We start from the raw sequence: 18,242 nt of genomic DNA, 5'->3' as shown, positions 1-18,242 counted from the left end.
TACATCCACTTTTACAAATATATTCACCACAGAAATGAAATAATCTGATCTTGTGAGCGTACATAAAACATCAATACACACTGTTTTACAGGCCTTTTATATATTTATTAAATTAAACCTTCAAGAAAATTAAAAAGGCGAAGTTCCTTACATATTTATTTTTATTTTTAAAACTTCACTGTACCATTAACATAGAAGATTAGATTTTTCTGTTTTGCTTTATAATTTTCCCCTATTCTGCATAGATTTTTTTATATGCCACAGGCCACTCTTCTCTAATCATGCTACTCTGAACTGTGTCTGTTGCTCTAAACTAACAGTCTAGCCAGACCATTTCTAAAAGCCATATCAAAATATGAAAGGCCAGGAAAAAATAGAATATACTTGCATGAATCAGCACTTTACAGCCCCAAACCATCTCACAAAAATAATTTTTTTAGTAAACAAGACAAGGTACTGATTGTATGGTCCAAAGAAGTAAATCTGACATACAGTGCAATTTAAAAACTCCACATTTTTCTATACCCCAGTTTGCCAGGGTGCCTTAGTACATTTTAAGTTGCTATACCTGTGGCTAGTAAAGGATTCCAGCATCCCACTGAGGTATTTGGAGAAATGATGCCAAAGGTTGAGTGACTTTAACCACCCAAGAAGTTTTTTATAGCTCCAAAGCACTGGAAACTATTACACTTTTATAGGGGACTCCTGGGCTCCCTATCATAAACTGCTGTTCAAAGAACTTACTGGTAGCTCTAAAGCAACTCATCATTTACTGAGAATTATCAAAGATAATGCCAAACAAAATAAAGCAAGTTACATGTAGTATTGTTCAGTTTTCAGGCAGAAGAGAAGTTGAATATCCTTGAATTAGTAGTTGCTTTGCAGAGTTGCCTTATTCAAGAACCCTGTCATAGACAGTTATCAGACCAGAATCAGAATTTCAAAAAACTTAATTTTCATTAAGCAAAAAAGTTGGTGATTTGATAGGACACAATATAAAGGCCTGCTGAGTAATAGGCTTAACAGGGACCCAAAATTGCTAGAGGGAAGTTCATAGTTTTGATGTTCTCCTAAACCATCACTAGATATATTTACATATCAGTTAGAAATGCTGACACTACTGAACTACAATATGGTACTAGAGAGGGGGAAAATAAAAGAAAAATATCACTGGATCATAGAGCAGAAAACATAGGATGTGCAGTTCAGACAAGATTTTTTTTGCCCTCCTTACAATGTGGATTAAAACAATTTCACTTCTATCAGCTCCATGAGCTATCAGAAATGTAAATGTTAGAATCACAATATGATTCTAATCAAAATAGGTTGCATAAAAACTATAAATGTATACTCTACCTTAGTCTAAGTAAAAAATACAAAAAAGTTCCTTCCATTAGAAAAATTCCTGATAGCTAGAAAGATGAAAATGCAAATGAAGGGAAGTGTATAGCAAAGAGAAAATTTTAATTCTGCCTGAATGACCCTGTTTTTGGTCTTTTTCAGAATTAGCATATGGAAGACTAAACACATTGTTCAAAGTTATAAATCACAGTGAATGAACTCGGGAGTATCAGCAGGTCAATGATGCTGGAGCTCAGCCTCAAGCATATGAACATTTGCATGCCAAACTAAATATCAGAACATGGAAAAAATGCCCTCATTGGACAGACTAAAAGCACACTTTCTACTCTACACTCAAGTGATTAAGGTGAATCAAACACTGAATTTGTTCAGTAGTTAAAACTTTTGATTTCACTGAATCACAATTACTTTCATCATATTCTGCCACTTTGCCACTTTGTATTGCCCAGGGATAAACTTGTGCCTCTTCAGGAATTTGCATTTAAAAAAAAAAAGTACTTGGCTGCACACTTCTGTACCCCACCAATAAGAGGAAAACCAGTTCTGACAGAAGACAAACAGATTTTGATGCACTAGAAGAAATGCTGCCCTCCGCCTAACACACAATGTAGCTGAAAGTGGGCCAGGAAAGGGTTATTTTGTTTCAGTGTCAAAAGCCTTTACTCGATACATTTCTTGAAAATAAGTAACTCCACAGAAAGCATTCAAGTTAACCCTAAGTTTTAACAATATTTTCTTCTAAGTTGAACGCTTCTGTTAAAAGTGCCTATCTTGCAGGGCTTTGCCTAGGATAAAAGTCAGCCTGCTTTGCCCACCATAAAAGCAGGCAGTCACTGCTGATCACTGGCTTGAGCTTTCCCTGCTGCCATGTGCAGCACACTCCAGAAGAACAGGCATTTATCCACACACACTGGGAACAGTCCCTCAAAACCCTCCTGCTGGACTTGTTCTCTCATTTACAGAGGACTTTTAGTGAGGCAGCACTTACTGTTCTCCTCTCCTTTCACTGGCTATGGAAAGTGCCAAGCTCCTGTCTCATTTTTGGCTCAGCTTACTCCAACCCAGATTTTTTAGACAGAACAGACACAAAGCCAAATAGATGGGGCACACTCACATAGTGTAGAAATCCATGTCCAAATCAGTGCCAGTGGGATTCAAACATGGTTTAATCATTTGGTATCAGAAGGATGTGCCACAAACAAAAAGTGAAATACCACCTGAAGGCAAGGCTTTGGTTCATTTCCTCTCCCACACACGGCATGACACTGCGTCCAAACCCAAGAGGACAAAATGTGCACAAGCAACCTCATGGCTGGGACTACTCTTAGCCCATGTGCCCACTCTTGTGTGGACCTCTTCATGAAGTGCTTCACAGAAGCTGAAGGGACTTCAAGCTGAGCTGCAGATGGATAAGACATTTTGATAGTTGTTATGTGGAGAGATTGGACTAACTGCACATGTAAACACTCAATGTTTACAGTTTAGAGAGTGTATTCTGGGGCTGATTTTATGAAAATCCACCAACATTTTTGAGCACTTCATTTTCCAGCATTGAATGGGTTTTTTTTAGGATTTGGGGGCTGTTTGCTTTTTTTAAGAAACATATTTGGGAGGTTTGCACAGTACTGTGTCCTGTTCAATATTTGGCTATATTGAATTCATTAAATCACTTTGCTCAGTATTGAATTTATTCCAGCCTAGAGAGAACACAACACTCCCTTGTAGCTGAACTGATAACATATGCCAATATTACAATAATTTTCTGTTTTCATTGTAGAATAATTTCTTCTTCTTTATGTTCTCTAAAATTAAATTAGTACATGTAAAGTCTCATGGGTAAATTGGACTTTGACATGATAATATCAAACAACATGTCTTAGAAGTCCATTTCATCCTGCACTGCATTTCTCACATCCTGTACTGCATTTCTTAGTTATTAACCAAGACATCTGTATGGGTATAGATATCAGAACATGAGACAAATGAAAATTAAGACGCTTCCATGCAGTGAGCCAAAATAATAATACTTTTGTGCAAAATCCAAAACAATTTTGGCCTCAAAGATTTAGTGTGAAGAAAGTCCCAGGCACCACCCTGTGAACAGGCACTGCTTGTTAGATTTTGGTTCTCTTTTAAATGTGATACAGGTTCAGAAAATTCCCATCTCTGCCAGACAAACACAACCACCAAATCCTGACAGCTGGGCTCACAAGCCCAGGACTGTGCAGGCACTATAGCAGTGGTGGGCAATGCTCAAGGGCAGGACACACAGGGGAGTACAAGGCACAGAATTTGTTCTTTCATATTTACAAAGAAAACAAACAAAAAAAAATCCTGAACATTTACTGCTATATCCAAGCTCTTTGGAAAGCTCTTTTAAGATAACTAGTAACTCTTAGCTTGATAATTAATATAAATTATTCACATTAAATTGATACATCAAATTCCTAATCAGAAAGAGGATTTTTTTAATATCAATTTTACTGAACTTTTCAGAATCACTGCTGAATCTTACTTTTCAAACATTTTTTTGCAGTGCATAAATCTTTTTTATTTATAGATGAATAACAAAGCTTCACTTCCTTTGAGAAAGCCTGGGTTTGTCTATTCACCTTTATTCTCTACATTGTGTAACAAAATATGCTGACATTCAAGGCTATGCAAGACTTCAGACTCACATAGTAAAAATTGGTTCTACTTCATCCTGCATCATAAATTGAGAGTTTCCTGAACTGTTTAGAGTCACATTTAATAAACACAGGCAACATTTTCATGTACCTTTGTCACCAGTCACTGAATGGCAACTTTATGCTGATATTTCCCTTACTGCTGTCAATCCCTCATTTAAAAAATAACCTTACTGATTTTCACCATTATGGCTAACTTCTGTATACTTTTGATTTTCTTTTCCCTCAAATCTATGCTCTTTTTTGTACTGCTAAACAATTTATGACCATCTTGAATTTATTTGTTAGTATTTATTCTAGCTTTTCTTTATATTCTATACCAGTATTTTCTAGATCACACTTCTACTGACAGAAACTGATGGTGTGATCTATAAAACAAGACTTTTATATTGTAGCTTGTGATTGTTGCTAGATGTGCCAAAAGAGTGATAGTGAAAGTTAAGCAGGATAACAAATGAAGGACCACATTATGTCAATACTTCATCTCTTCCAATTTTACTGCCTATTATAATTGTGTCAAAGAAAGCCAAAAAACATCAATTCAGATATAATAACTTTCTTACATCAGCTGAACAACCATATTGCTGTATCTGCATGTTTTAGTGAGCCTTTTCCTTGGATATCTACACTACATTTAGTCCAGTGCCTCTTTTCTTTAGTCATTCCATGAAATGGTACTCCGTGAAAAAAGTCTGGGTCCTAGAAAAAGCTGTCCAGGCTGGCCTCAATTATTTTTCTAATCAACTTGGGGAAATATATTTGAGTCTTTTTATTATTTTTCCAGCTGAATAGAGAACAATTAAAATTTCCTTAAGTTCTATAATTACACAGTTGTAGCAATTTGTATCTCAAATGCATACACATTCCATTATGTCTCAAAGGTCAGTTCAAAAGGCAATTTGCTTCAACACACCTTGTGAGAATTAAAATATTACCTATAAATGAGTAACAATTACACCAGTATCACTGCTTTCAAAAAAATCAGAATTTAATACCAGTTTACAGCCTGTTCATTAAAATAATATTTTAAGTGGCACCAAAATAAAATCTGATGCTATTCACCATAACTTTAAAATCAATCCCACAGGCAAAGTTATTCAGTAGTTCCTTCTGCACTAAGTATGAACACAGGTGCATAATCTAAAACTCAAAGCTGGTCCCATGGATACTGTAAAGTACTGCACTGCATTCACTTCCTCAAAGCACCAGAGAGAGCCACAGAGGACTGTTACAGCTTCCTTGGGAATTCCCACCTTAACTTCTACTCATGGGAAAACCGAAATAATGGAACTGTTTGGAATATCTCAACATCCAAATTCCAAAGACAGACAACACAATAGTATGAGGAAGTATTTGGGATAAACATTCTGAAAACATTTTCTTGGGAAGGTGAGATTCTTTCATTAGGATTCTCTAAAATAATAGTTACTCAACACAGTTCCTGTCCAATATCAGGTTGTTTTATTTAAAATGCTCATCCTCCTGAAATAATTTCTTTACTTGTTGTTTAATGTTTTGGGGCACATTTTTTCCCATAGTAACCTGCTTTAGGATAAAATTGCTCTGGAACTCTTATGTCTTTGAAATGTATTTCACTATATATCCACTTTTCCTGAAATTTTCTCATAAAACCAGCTCATCTAACAGTTCCCCCTAACACCACACTCTAGCAGGAAATTACAGCACTTACTGGAGATTAGGCCTTATTTTGCTGCAGGAAGAAGAAATAAAAGCACCACTGATCAAACAGTCCAATACTGTTATATCCAATTTGTAGATACAGAATGCAAGATTTGAAAAAATAAGATCATGTAACTCAACTCTCAGAAACAGGTTATTTCACTGAGTTTTCTGAGTCCTATGCTCTGATTGATAGTAGTGTTCTGGAAGACTGATACTTCTGTGTAATTCTGAGAAACACGCTGAGTCTTCTGGAAGGGCTCCTGAAGACTGAGCTGTGTTCACCTCTATGTTTCTTTGATAGCTGACCCAACATCCCCTGTGCAGACAGATGCCCAAGGACAAAGTACTCACTAGGCAGTAAGAAGAGCAACTGTGCTACAGAGATAGGAACCACAATTAAATCAGAATTGCTCTGGTCCTGCAAGAATGATGCATCTGTGCAACTGCCCACAAAAAACAATATGCTGACTTGTTATTTTATAGACACCAATGACTTTTACCAGGTCAGCTAACAAATTTCTTTACTCATATGCATTTATTTTATTTTAATAACAGCAAATATTTTCATGGCATATCCTGCTATAATGGCATCAATGTAAACAGAAATCAAAATTCCTAAATAAAAATTTAAATTCCTTAAATGAAAACATTAAAAATCACTAATTTTCTATTTTTAAAAATTGTAGCCATTACTTGCAGTTTTCTTGGGTAGAAAACCACCACGATCTTCCTGAGATGTACATTCCCTGTATTTGCAGGATCAATGCCAGAGGGTATATACTACTTCCCTACATTTATTTCAGCCAGTTCAGAAAATAGCAACCACCATATTACTGAAGCCATAATATAAGATTCCTTTTTATCCCTTTCTCTCTGTTTTCTCATATCTGTGTCTCTCCAAACCTTCTTGGCCTCCACATCTCTCCAGTTTTGGTTCCTCCTCTAAACATCCCACAAGACTTTAATGATTCCAAAATGCTTCCTCCTGCATCCCATAACAAGTCCCCAGTGCTGGCAGGAGGCAACCCTGTCAAGTAATCCAAAGAGTTCCTTACTCTTTGTGCGAGCCATCTCCATCCTGCCTGGTTCTCTGTTGTCTTTTCTTTTCTTTTTTATTTTTTTTAACATTTTTGTTTTTAAACAGGACACAGTTACTGGATTTATGTTTCCATGTATTACAAATGATTAATGTACTGATGATTTCCACACACAATTCTTCATTATTTTGGAAGTGACATCTCAGCAGGCTTCTCTCCCAAGGCTTCTCAGACTGTGCTTTAAGCAAGTTTAATGCTTTCTCTGCTGAACAAGACAGTTTTGCAAGCTTTCATATAGAATATAAACTATTTGAACTTTTAACTGTACCTGTATTTAATTTGTCCTGGTATCTGTTGCTCACTCCATAATACCCATTGAGACCACATATGAAAGATTGGAGCAAAGTCATACCATGTAGAGCTTTAAGTACACCGGCTCTTCTTGTTTTTAGTTCTATGTCTGAGCAGAGTAAATGACCATGTAGCTCAATAATGTGCCCCTTTAAAATATTCTGTACTCAACATGCAACAAATCTGATTTAACACGCTCTCCAAACGCTGCTTTTAGTCTCTCATATGCAAAAAGGAAAGTATTTAATGTATTTTTTCCTGAAGTTCGTGAGTGAAAGCCATCATTTCTATTTGTACTCTTTTCCTTGAATTGTATATCACACGAAGCGTATGTGACCACTGACTTTTAAAATAGCCTATATAGTTCTATTCACCTTATTTCTATGATGAGACCTCACAGCAAGGATGGAATAACAGTATGGAAACTAACCATCTAATCCAACTGGACATATTTTATTGAAGTCTTATTACTTCCATGTGCAAGAAGAAACTAAAGCCAACTGCAATCCCCATTTTTTGGCATTCTCAGTAGACATTGTATCCAGCAAAAGAGAATTTCACTTTTTGTTCAGCACACTGATATTAGACATAGGGACTCAACTTGATTGTTAAGAGATCAAGATTTTTAACTGAATAAGAAAAGCAAGGCCCTTATTATGCCTAAAGCAATAGTGATCTTTAAAAAGTAGTAACTTTTTATTTTAGTCTCTTTGGCAGTATAATCTTTCAAGTGCTCATATCAAAATTTTAGTTTGGATGATAGAATCTTCAAGAATGGATAAACAGAGTAATGGCAGTATGGTTATAACACAGAGTCACCTCAGGCAATCTATATGAAAGAAACTTGCCATGGATAAATGCAATGCCAAAGAGTTACATTCAAATAAAATAAAATAAAACAAGTATTTTTTCTCAATATTGACAGAGATAAATAACCCTTTACACTAAAGCATTTTCAATTTTGTTTTCTAAACAAGTGATATTTGTCAGACGTATCTCTGATATGAAAAACAACACCTCAAGAGGATCAGTCAGATAAGTAGCTTTCTCAGTGGAAGTCAGAGGATTAAAAATTCATACTGTAATTTTACAAATGTATTGGGCATCCCATGTTTTTCCAATGATATTTACTGATAAGATTTTTCTCAGCTCATTTTTTTATCCAACACATATGCTTTCCTTTGTTATGATAGGTTTTGACTTTGCTGCTCACTTTAGAATAGTTTTCTCCTCAAGTGTTGATAATAATACAAGATGCTAGAAGACAGGCTCTTTTGGTTGAGTGTACTTTGCATTTTTGTGAGAATTTATAAAGAAAATTAATTTCCTACACTCACAGCTGGCAGTACCTTTTGACTTTATTTCTCCTAGCTTAATCAGAGACAATCTACTAAAGAAAGGAGGACAAATGCTGATTATTTAGAAGGATGAAAAATCATGGAATCATAGAACCATTTGGGTTGGAAGGGACCTTTACCTAGTTCCAACTCCCTGCCATGGCCACGGACATCTTCAACTACACCAGCTTGCTCAGAGCTCCTCCATTCAACCTGGCCTTGAACACTTTCAGGGATGGGCATCCATAGCTTCTCTGGGAAACCTGCTCCAGTGCCTTACCACCTTCACAGTATAGAATTTTTTCCATATATTTAACATGAATTTCCCTTTGTTCAGTTTGAATCCATGACTCTGTTTCTTATGACTACAGCTCCTGATGAAGTGCCCTTGTAAGCTCTCTTCAGATACTGAAGGGCTGCTATGAAACCAAATATTTGGTTCTTAATGGAGAAAACATTTTGGTAGAAAAAATTAATTTACCTTCATATAATTATATTAAAATTAGTACACTTTAAAAGAAACTGTACCACAAAGATAAAGAAACATAGTATTCTGATTCCTTCTGCATATTTAATTCAGAATTACACTCTAATTACACAGAATTACAGAACTAATAACTCTATTCCTTCCCATAAAAAAGCTAATTACCAATTACTAATTACTAATTGCTAATTACTGCCTACATGTTTTATATTTTGTGAATTTTACAATCCCATTTCACTGTAGTCCTATAATTTAACTATCTTCAAACAATCAAGAAAGAGTAATCACATAGGGATGGACACATTTAATTTAGATGTTTCTACAAACCACTATCACTGATGTGCACAGGAAAAAAATCAAGGGGGAAATTTTTAAGGAGGTATAGGTATAAAACACATTAGAAAGCTCAAAAGGACTTCCAAAACCTAATGCTCCAGATGTAACTGATCCTGATGCACATCTCAGCCTTTCCAAGCTGTTCTGTGCATATGAGCTTGACACATGCACGAGCATCACCACAAGCACACGTGAACGACTTGTACAGACTTTTCTAACAAGGTCTCTGAACACTGTGTGTCACATTACGTTCTACTGTACTGGACCTGAATGCCTTTTCTGTGCCTGATTTCAACATTTCTAGAATGCATTTTCAAGAAGTTCAAGGGGTAAGCATGAAAAAAAAATTAAAAAGAACATTAAAACCTCAGACTATACACAAAGATTTTTGACCTGCATCTCAGAGTGGACATTCTCCCTGCTTTGCAGTGGAAGTTAAATTTCTAGCTTAGCAGATACTATGCACAGTGCCTAGTAACTACATGATTTCTCAGCTGTTCAGATAAAGCAAGGCAAGCATCCACAAAACTGCAAAAGAGAATAACTTTGAAAAAATGTAAAACCTCAACTTTTAATGTAGCGTTAAGTATTTCTTCTACAGGGAAACATATTCATCCATGCAGGACACTTAAAAACAAATAACCTGTGTACCTGAACTGTGGAACTGATTTCAGATGCAAATCCTCCTGTCAAGGGAGCCTCATGGCTAATCAGCAATCGTCCAGTCTTTGCCACCGACTGAAAAGGAAAAACAAACGCCCAGAATGTCATCAAATTACAGAATTTGTGATTTCTTACTTTTATTACTTGTGGAACATATGAAATATGTGACTTTGTTAGCAGTGTTAGAACACAGCTACTTTTCCCCTCTTGCATTTCCAGTGAACAATAAATTATCCTAAAATACTAAACTGAGTCATTAATAGGATGGTTTTATACTTACTACAAGTATTCACATTTTCCACTCAGTTTTAAGCAAGAATAAATTTGAACCTGTTTCATATGAATTTACCCTCTCAATGCAAATGGTAACATTTCTGAAACAGAATAAGGAATTTAGCAAATAGCCAGCAAAAATTTGAGTCCTCACAATACTAAAATACACATATGCAAAAAAATCACTGATATCTCTGCACAAACAGATCCTATGTAAAGTCATGAACATTGCTGTTCAGATAGTAAAATTGCTTAATAAAAATTCCAGCAAGAAAATGTGCATTAGTGCTGCATATTTAAGTTTTACATGGCAATTAGAAGTACCATTTTCTAATTTTAGATTACAATGTTTGTGCAGTTTTTATGTAACCTACTTCATAACTAAATAAATAGCATAATATATACAGATGACCTAAGCATCTTTGATCAAAAAACCAAAACTGTGTTCATTGTAAAACATAGCAATGAAAGCAAAATATTTTTAATCTGATGGGAAATATAAAGCTTCACCACACACAAATACATTGACGTTTATTGCAACTATGCTAAATTACCTTACTAGAACAGTAACAGATACCTTTAATAAGAAATATGACAGCAAAATCTCTGCTTACATTATTTGCATTTTAAAATTATTATAATAAAAAGACTCATTAAAAAGTTTCATAAACTTCTAGAAACATACATCAGAAAAAAAAATCTATCAGATTATTGTGTATGTTAATCTTTTAAGAACATTTACAGTCTGACATTTAAGATAAGTACATAACATACTGCTGGTCTAATATTACTCATCAAGTGGAAGAGCCCAACACAGCGCTTGCTATCAGATCAGACTTTCTGAATACTGTGATCTTCAATTTAATGCCTACACCAGCACACTGTCCAGTCAGACAGCTGCATGTTATCTACATAATAGGATACATAAAGGCAATGCCCTAATTATGCAGCTTTCTCTCTGATTCAAGTATTTTACTAATTTTTGCTTTTTTTAGTAATGACTCAACCAGTGGCTCTAAGCAGCTCATGCACAGATGTACTGGCAACTTGCAGGCTATGAGCATGGTCCATATACTGTACTATGAAGTAGTTTGAAAACATTCAGAGCTAAACAAGGCAGAAAAAGTAATTTCGGCAGTTGGAAAGTAATTCAGTTACATAGGCTGATTTCCTGGGGTATTTTTGCAGCATTGGAAACTCGTATCTAAAGGAACAGAGGTATTAACTGCACTATAAATCTGTCCAGTACATCAAAACAACAGTTCCATGAACAAAATGTACGCTCCAGTTTAAAGCTGGTATGATTAAAACTGATACAATCAGTTGCCATAGTACAAGTTGCTACAGTAAAACTGATAGTAAAACTAATCAATGTTTTAAAGTTCAGTTTGTCTGTGATTTTTTTTTTTTTTTTAAATTCTCTTTATTTTAAAGAAAGATTCTTTTGCATATACTTGTTCTGAGAGGGTCACATTTTGACACATTACAAGCTATCATTAAAGTTACAGATTTTGTTTCTCAAAGATAGTAGAGTATAATCGCTGTTACCATATAGGAAAGTTCACTTGGAGTCAGACCAATAATCCATCAGTCCAGTAAATTATATCTCCAAAGAGAGTATTTAATGTTTAGAGAAGAATAAGAAAAGGACCTTTAATGTGTTCCCTCAGTCTCCAACTATTTTCATATCTCCGGTTTCTGAATCCGATATGGTCTTTTGTACTAAATAATTAATAACTTGTTTCATTTGTTCTCAAATTTAAGCCATATAAATAAAGAAAAGGAGGGGGGAGGGAAAAATCCTTGTTTTTACATAATTCCAATAGGCTTCAAGGAAATCTGTCTATGTGGAGCTTGTTAAGAGTGAACAAGCAGCTCTGATCACCAAGTATGGCATATAAATATCTCAGCCCTACTATAACACACTATATGTATCAATCCTGGTACAAAAACATGCAGAAGTTTGATGCTTTTAGTACCCAACCAAGACTACAATGAGTTTTTCAGGAACACATGCAATCTTAAGTATTTCTAGTGTTGTAAATGTGTCCTACCTATTGGTAAGTTGTTCTACTTTTTAACTCCCTTCTTGGTTACAATCTTTCACCTTATTTCCAAATTGATTTGGCTGGCTTAACTTCAAAGCTGCTGGTTTGTGTTATATTTCTGTTTGCTAGAAGGAGTTACTATGTATTATCACATTTCTGCTCCCAAATGAATACATTAAGACTGTGATCAAATGGTCGCTTAAGCACAATTTTGGCTAAATTAAGCAGTCTGAGCTCTAAATCTTTCAGCAAACAGCATGTTTCCAATTCCTTCATCATTCTTACAGCCCTACCCTGAATCACAGTTTTCTATGTCCTTCTTGAAGCACACCCATCTGGAACCGGCATTCCAGATTTTTTCAAAACACCATCAAATGCAGCTGCAGTACTGCAGCTCTTGGATGTATGAGGCTTAGTGATAACTACAACTCCCTGCTTGTGGGAAAGAAGGTTAAAGGATAATGGCTTCCTGAAATAAAGATGAAAATACAGTGTTGCCTTTATTATTTCAAGAAACAAAATTATATTTGGATATGCTGAAAAACATCTTATGTGCCTAAGCTTAGCTCAGTTACTGAGCTTATATTCTGTTTATCAGTAACTGTCTATTTTATCTGTTTCTTAGCTGTTTCTAACCTCTATCTTTTCACCAGTGTAAGTTTCAAAACTAGCTGCTCTACTATGTACAGGGCACATCAGACATGGTTAATGATTATTTGCAGGTATCATTGCTCTTCTATAAGACATTAATTTCACTTCTTACATCTATGGCAAAATATTAGTCCCTGTTAATTAAGATGAGGTGATCGTTCAACCTCCAGGATAACCAAAACCCAATATTCAGAAGAGCATTTGGAGTACAAATAAATGCAGCTCAATAGCATCAGGTAATGGGGTCCTCAACCTTCAAACTTCATAGGAAACATCATTGCATAAAACTGGAGAAAACAGTGGCTAAATCTGCACAGTGTAGCATGTGCAGCATGGAATCCTACCATTTTACCACCTCTGGTGAAGGTGAACAGGTGGAGTGGATTTATTAGTCTGGATTAGACTGAGAAAGGATGGCCTTTCAAAGAACAATGTATTTTGTTTCCTCACAACCAAAGACTTGTATTTCTGTAAAGGATTGATTCTCCCCCATTTCCTCAACAACTCCATTCTGTCTTGTAAAACTGCAGTCTTTACACTTTTTCTTACCTAAGTAAAAAGTTAAAATTTTGAAATGCATGCACATTCTGCAGTTTATGAAAAGTATTTTTGAAAATATATCTTCAAAATGTGTGGTATGACTTAAGAGATTAGCACAGATTAAAATGTTTCTTCTTTACAACTAGAAGTTGCTGCTTGCTAATCCTTAAAGTTCACATATACTTCAGAGAGCACCATGTATATCGTGTCTCAAATTAAATGAAAATTGAATTTTTTTTTTTTTTTTTTTGCCATCTTTAGTAACAGACCATAAAGAGAAGTGAGAGGTAAGATCCAGGCACTTAAGAGAGCATGGCTTCTCTGTATCATGGTCACTCTGTGCTGCCTCAGCCAAGTTCAGATGATACAACCCTGGGCTTCCAAAATGGAAATGTCCTATCCTGCCCAAAACCTGTTTTTCCCAGCCCATCTCTGACATCTCCTCAACATTAAGGGGGCTGCTAGGAAAGTCAGTTGAAGGGGATAATCTGATTTATCCTGTACAGTTTGCATAGAGCAGCAAACATCACTTCAGAGATTTAGAGATGAAAGGCACATCAAGATTTGCTCACAAAAAGCTTCAACAGTGCTCTCTCCTTCTGGAAGGCAGTAGACACCCAGGTTATAGCACATCAATGTCACCAGTCATTACAGAAGAAACTCTAGGGATTTAAACTATTAAATTAGCTCCAAAACAAAAACGGAAACCAATACTTACTATATTTTTCCACCTCAGTTTCATTGTCATTACTGTTTTACACTGGTGTCATTCACAAGAATGACGACTGACAGTGCATCAGAGCAAAAGGCTAACGGCACAATCACTCTGATAAGGAAATGTAAAAAAACCTAATGCCTTTGCAAAATAAATGCTTTCAGGGTGCACTCTGAAGGTTTTCTAAGATGCAGCCCAGTGTTTTTACAGTGAAGCAGTTGAGCAAATAGTTTTCAACCTCCCTGACCACACTCTTTATCCAAGATTTTCTATAAACACTTTTCTGTTCAACTCTGAATTCATTGTGTTGGATGCTTTCTACTCTCCTACAGGCACTGATGACAGAAGAAAAGAACACAAGCCTGGCACCTCCAAGCACTTTGAAATCCAAGTGCTGACACTACCAGTAACATATTCTGCCCTTACTTAGGAGAAAGCGACCAACCACAATGAGTTTGATGCTAAACCACATTTAACACTACTGCTCTCCACATCCAGCAACACCACAACTCCCAGTGTAAACAGCTGCTCCACTAACACAGACACTGTCTTAAGAGAAATTATCAAAGTCAAACTTCTCTTATAAATAGCTGTTATTTTGTCACAACGGCATGCTGGCTATTTTCTTTAAGAAGAAAATACTGTTCTCAGAAAAAAAAAAATTTTCCATCTCTTACAGAAAAGGAATTTTTTTTTAATGTTCACTTTACCCTTTAAGTTTTTGCATACTTTTGATTATGTTCTTTAGAGACCATAAAAATTTCCTGATCGAAAAACTAGCTTCCCACAACAATTTTTAAAAGCTAGCAAAAGTACTGAAATTATATTTTTATTGTATCCTATTTTGTATTGAGCATGTATGAAGCAATTATAAAACTGTATAAATATGAACATTAATTGATACATGCTTTTACTGAAAACAAATCAGAATATGGAAGCTTTAAAAAAAATTACTCAGTAAAGTTTCAATAAAAGGCTTGAAAAACATTTTCCCTTTTCCTTTTTAGACCAGCTTTAATGAATTTGTGCTTGGAAAACACAAAACCTGAGGGAGACTACTTTCCCCAACCAATTAGTTCCACCTTCCCTTTAATGTTTCAATAACAAATTGCATAGCAGCATTCTTGGTACTGAACACCACAGGCATAGGAACAGAAAAAAGATCCCAGATTCCTATTCAGCACTTCCCACAGAGAAACATGTAAGAATCTGCCAGATAAATCACTGAGGGTTACCCTCACTTAGCACATGCAGATTCACAGGATGACACATCCCAACTGCAACGAATAGTTTGTGCATGTGATACTCTGACAGTCCTAGCAAATGCAGTTATTCCATCCCCAATCTCCACATATCCCAGAGGATGAATCTCAGTGGATTTTTTGGATCTCTGGAAAACCAAACAGATCCTCAAGCACCATTTTTTTCCCCTCCCTAGGGTCCTAAGAGAAGGCATAGAAGGGAAGGGGAACAGTTTGTGTCTGAGTAGCCTGAACACAAGAAAACCCTGCAGCTTCCTAACAATCATGTTCTAGTTTGCAAATTATACCCATCAGTTGTCCAAGAGTGCCTTCTCCTAGAAGCAGGAAAATCTAGGAAAAGTATTCCCTCTTTATAGCCCCAACCAACAAAAATAATTCTTAACATTGATCTAAAAATGAAACAAGAAAACAAAATAACATAATTTGCTGTGGTTTCAACAAAACTAGATTTCCAGAGAAGGAAAATGAGAGATGTACTCTATCACAGTCTACACTACATTTCCAAAAGTTGACTGAAACTCATTGAGTCATTTTTCAATAAAACCAAGACAATTCCAAGATAAACAAATGACATGCAAAACCATTATTTCAACAGCTTGAAGCATGAATAAGACTTCTCAACTGCTGGTAACAAGGCAGTCAGCCTTACCCTCCTTCTGTTAAGATTCTGTTAAGTATAACAAACATTATCACAGTATTGCAATTGCATAGCAGAGAATTCTAGCCAAACACTGGCAACAATCTATGAAGATCAAAGATATAAAGAAAAGAAATCAGAAGAAGTAGGGAAGAAAAATAAATAATTTTTATTACATCACTTAGGAAGGCAATTGGACAAAAATCTTCAACCAAAACTTCACAAACAATAAAATGAAAAAAAAATAGGCAATTCTGTAATAGACAAGGATGCTGATTAACAGCAGAGAATGGAAAACAAGTCCATCACCTTCCTAGCTTGAGACAAACAGCTAAACAATTGCCAGTTTGAACTGACCCACATTAGCAAAGCACAAATTTTAGTCATCCGGTTACTACTTAACCAAAACTGAGGCTTCTAATCCACTGCTGTCTGCTTCTTCAGCTGACACAACCAAGGTCTGTGCCTGCTGACCTACAAGTCTGGAATTCATTGACTGCAGATGGCACAGCCAACGCTGCTGGGACAGGCTCAGACCTACTGCCGGCATTGGAAGCACAGAATGAGTTTCCTCAAAGCAAAAGGATCTGTGATAATTAATTTACACGTCAGGAACAATGATGAGCAGATCCTTTATGGTTCCCAGACCGCAAAGAGCAGAGAGATGAAGACACTGATTCTGGTTTCAATCAAGGAGAAGCAAAACACAGAAGAAGACAACACTAACAGGAAACTGTGACAAGGGAAAGAACAGAGAACAGTTGTCAAGCAATGTTGAACACAATGTGTGACCTTCGCATATCAGGAGTGGTAAGAGAGGCTGCCCTGCTACATAACCCCCCTGACACTGTCCCTATACCTTCATCTGCTTTCTCTGGAGTAAAAGATGAAAACAAAGAAAATCCTCAACACCCTCTCCCCAAAAAAACCAACCACACAAAACCCCAGAATTTTTTAGCCTAACCTCCCTTCCAATTGATTTCAAATCACAATAAAAGATCAGATATTAGAGGAAACTAACAAATATCTAAAAGTAAGACTCATTACAACTGTAAGTATTATTGCAATGGAAAAAAGTAGGAAAATTAAGAGAAGTATTAGAAATTTATTCACTACCCAATAAGATGTTTACCTGAAACCAAATGATTAATGATTCATCAAATAAATTATCAAAGCATGCACTCAAGTGTAGTATGTTTTAGACAGCTGCCATGCTGTCTACTTCGCTCTTTGAAAATTAATACTATGCACTTGAATATTGACTTCTAATAAAGAGCAAAGCTCAAAAAAAGAAACTTAAGCTCATTTTACATAGCCCCGTTAAATCTGTTCTCTCATAAACAATCACTCCAACTGTGCTTCTACCTGGCTGCTTCTTTTACCAATTTCTTAGTATTACAAACATACAGCTGGAAGAAAATCCTAATGAGAACTCAAAGGAAGGGGAAGCAACAAGCAAACAGTTTGGAGCACAGAGAGAAGCTGGGCTATATTTTTGACAGTGCAAAGGCAGAAGCAGGAGACGATGCTAACAGTAGCATGGATGAAGGCAGAGAGAGGACAGGCCCCAGTACAGACCCCTGCAGTCCTTGCTTGTCACTGGCTTCCAGGCAGAATACTGTAGTCTACCCACTAACCACAACTATTAAAGCACACTAACAGTATTCTACCTATCCTGCTGTCCACGGGACCAGAGCTGTTCATTAGATACAGGAGTATTCTAAGAGTATCAAAAGCTTTCTTGCAGTCAAGGCATCATTCAATCCTCATCCCTTGTCCACAGATCCAGATATTCATCACAGATTTAGCCTTAACAAGGCCACGCTTACTTTTCCTCACCTCATTAATACATTAAGAAATCATGCAAAACTTTCAGTTTGGGTGAAGAACATTAGTTTTATCAAAAACAGCTTAGAAGCATTTACTGATAGCTCTTCCATGAAATACATAACCTTTTCTTAAATTTGATCACAAAAAGGCAACCAACTGCTCACTGAAGCAGAACACATGCACCTGTTAGCAGTCTGAGCGCTGTCTGTGAGATGACCCACAGCTGGGAGCACTCCAGCAATCTCAATACATATTTTCAGATCTTCATTCTACATCATTATTTAGAAAATGTTATTACTGTTTTCTTCTTGGGCAAATCTGCTGTTGCATCTGAATAATGGGGTAG

At 36.0% G+C, this 18,242-nt stretch overlaps 1 protein-coding gene across 1 annotated transcript in view; it reads right to left on the bottom strand.

The window, feature by feature from the left end:
- Positions 1 to 18,242, bottom strand: part of BCKDHB (branched chain keto acid dehydrogenase E1 subunit beta) — a 101,520-nt gene that overhangs the window by 29,934 nt on the left and 53,344 nt on the right. The window contains exon 9 of the mRNA XM_056487759.1: positions 9,929 to 10,015. Coding sequence (XP_056343734.1) covers positions 9,929 to 10,015 — 87 coding nt within the window. The remainder of the gene's footprint in view (positions 1 to 9,928; positions 10,016 to 18,242) is intronic.

This window comes from Oenanthe melanoleuca, chromosome 3 (assembly GCF_029582105.1).
Source record: "Oenanthe melanoleuca isolate GR-GAL-2019-014 chromosome 3, OMel1.0, whole genome shotgun sequence".
Taxonomy (NCBI): Eukaryota; Metazoa; Chordata; class Aves; order Passeriformes; family Muscicapidae; genus Oenanthe; species Oenanthe melanoleuca.
Note: the sequence above shows the minus strand (reverse complement) of the source record. Positions and strands in the feature narration are given on the sequence as shown.